At 38.4% G+C, this 1,672-nt stretch overlaps 1 protein-coding gene across 1 annotated transcript; it reads left to right on the top strand.

The window, feature by feature from the left end:
• Positions 1-743: 743 nt before the first annotated feature.
• On the top strand, positions 744-1,672 carry LOC108472096 (uncharacterized). The gene is made up of 2 exons (XM_017773616.1): positions 744-1,191; positions 1,242-1,672. The coding sequence occupies exons 1-2, from the start codon at positions 744-746 to the stop codon at positions 1,670-1,672; spliced, it is 879 nt and encodes a 292-aa protein (XP_017629105.1).

Below are 1,672 nucleotides of genomic sequence, written 5' to 3'. Positions count from 1 at the left end.
ATGGTGGAAAAGAGATTTTCATTAAAGCCATTATTCAATCTATCCCAACATATGCATTTTCTGTCTTTCTTGCTCCAAATGGCATTATCGAGAAATTACATTTGAAAATGTGCAAGCAGTGGTGAACGAATAATGAAAAAACCCGAGGCTAGGTTATACTGGCTTGGAGCGTATGTGCTATCCGAAAGGAATGAGGGGTATCAATTTTAGGGACATGCATTTGTTTAATATTGCCCTCCTTGGTAAAAAAGTTTGGAGGCTTATGCAGTTTAAGGATACTCTATACTTTAAGGTGTTGAGTGCGAAATATTTCCCGGATGGTGATGTGCTTCGACCAAAATATTGTGAAAAGCCATCTTTTACTTGGTCTGGCATTGCTAAAGCGATAGATGCCCTTAAGGAGGGCTTTCTGTGGCAGATTGCGGATGGCAACTCTATCGATATTCGCAGGGATCATTGGGGTATCGAAAGTCTCAATGGGGAGTCGGTTTGTCGGTCAAGGTTAACAAATGAAGAAAGAAAAGTCAAAGACTTATGGGACCACAATTATGGACAGTGGAAAAAGGACAGGGTTATGGAATTATATGGTAAAAATATGGGGCATCTAATATGCAATTTACCCATTCTTCATAATGGCATAAGTGATAGCAGAACGTGAATTCAAAACCCTTAGAGTTTATACCTCAAAATCAACTTATTCATGGTTATCACTTAGAATTTGGAAAATTATATGGAAGTTAAAAATGCTTCCTAAATTTAAGGTCTTTAGTTGGGGAATCTGCTACTATATTTTGCCTACCTACAATAATATTGCTCGCATCCGTCAAGAGTTCTTGACAACTTGCCCCAGATGCAACAGCTGTAAGGAAACGCTCATCCACGCTATGAAAGATTGCCCTAAAGTCCGTGAGATTCTCATGATCGATGGGTTAAACAATAGACTGATTGATGGAAGATATGAACGGTGTATCGATTGGTTGGAAGATATCCTTCGTGTGCTGGACAAGAAAGCTACTGTCGATTTTTTCACACTCCTCTGGAACTGCTGGAATGACAGGAACAATTTGGTTTTTCAAGGGAAGAAAGATACGGCTATGGTGGTATGGGAAAAAGTGCAAACTTTCAGCAAAGATTTTCGTATTTTCAACCTTGCAGAGCCTTCTGTTATCCCCTCAATCCCGATGAGTAAAGGTTAGACAAGACCTTCAGATGGTGTTATTAAATTAACGTCGATGCTGCAGTTGTGGATGGGAATGTTAGGTACGGAGCTATTGCCAGAGACCATGATGGCTTTGTGATTGGGGGTAGCTATAGCTTTGTGAATAAAATTCAGAACATGAAATGGGCGGAATTTGACGCTTTTGTGGAAGGTTTAAATTTGGCTTTAAAATTGAAAGTGGATAAGCTTATTTTGGAATCTGACAGTGCATTTCTTGTCAATGCGACAAAAAAGAGGGACCAAGATATTACCATTTTGGGCTGCAGTATTAAAAAAGCTTCTAGAATGTTTAGGAATTTTACTTCAGTCCAAGTTAATTGGATTGGCCGTTGTAGTAACAGGGCTGCTGATTTTCTTTGTATTTTAGCGATTAAGGAAAAATGTAATTCGTACTTTAATATGGATTTTCCCATGGAAATTCATAGTATTGTCATTAATGATGCAATAAATTAA

Source organism: Gossypium arboreum, chromosome 11 (genome assembly GCF_025698485.1).
Source record: "Gossypium arboreum isolate Shixiya-1 chromosome 11, ASM2569848v2, whole genome shotgun sequence".
NCBI lineage: Eukaryota > Viridiplantae > Streptophyta > Magnoliopsida > Malvales > Malvaceae > Gossypium > Gossypium arboreum.
The sequence above is the reverse complement of the archived record's forward strand: the minus strand, read 5'-3'. Positions and strand labels throughout refer to the sequence as shown.

Excerpts from the sequence above, each read along its gene's own strand:
- LOC108472096 (XM_017773616.1), top strand. The coding sequence starts at position 744 with ATGCTTCCTAAATTTAAGGTCTTTAGTTGGGGAATCTGCTACTATATT. Across the intron at positions 1,192-1,241 it reads CTCAATCCCGATGAGTAAAG|TTGTGGATGGGAATGTTAGG; the intron begins GTTAGACAAGAC and ends TCGATGCTGCAG.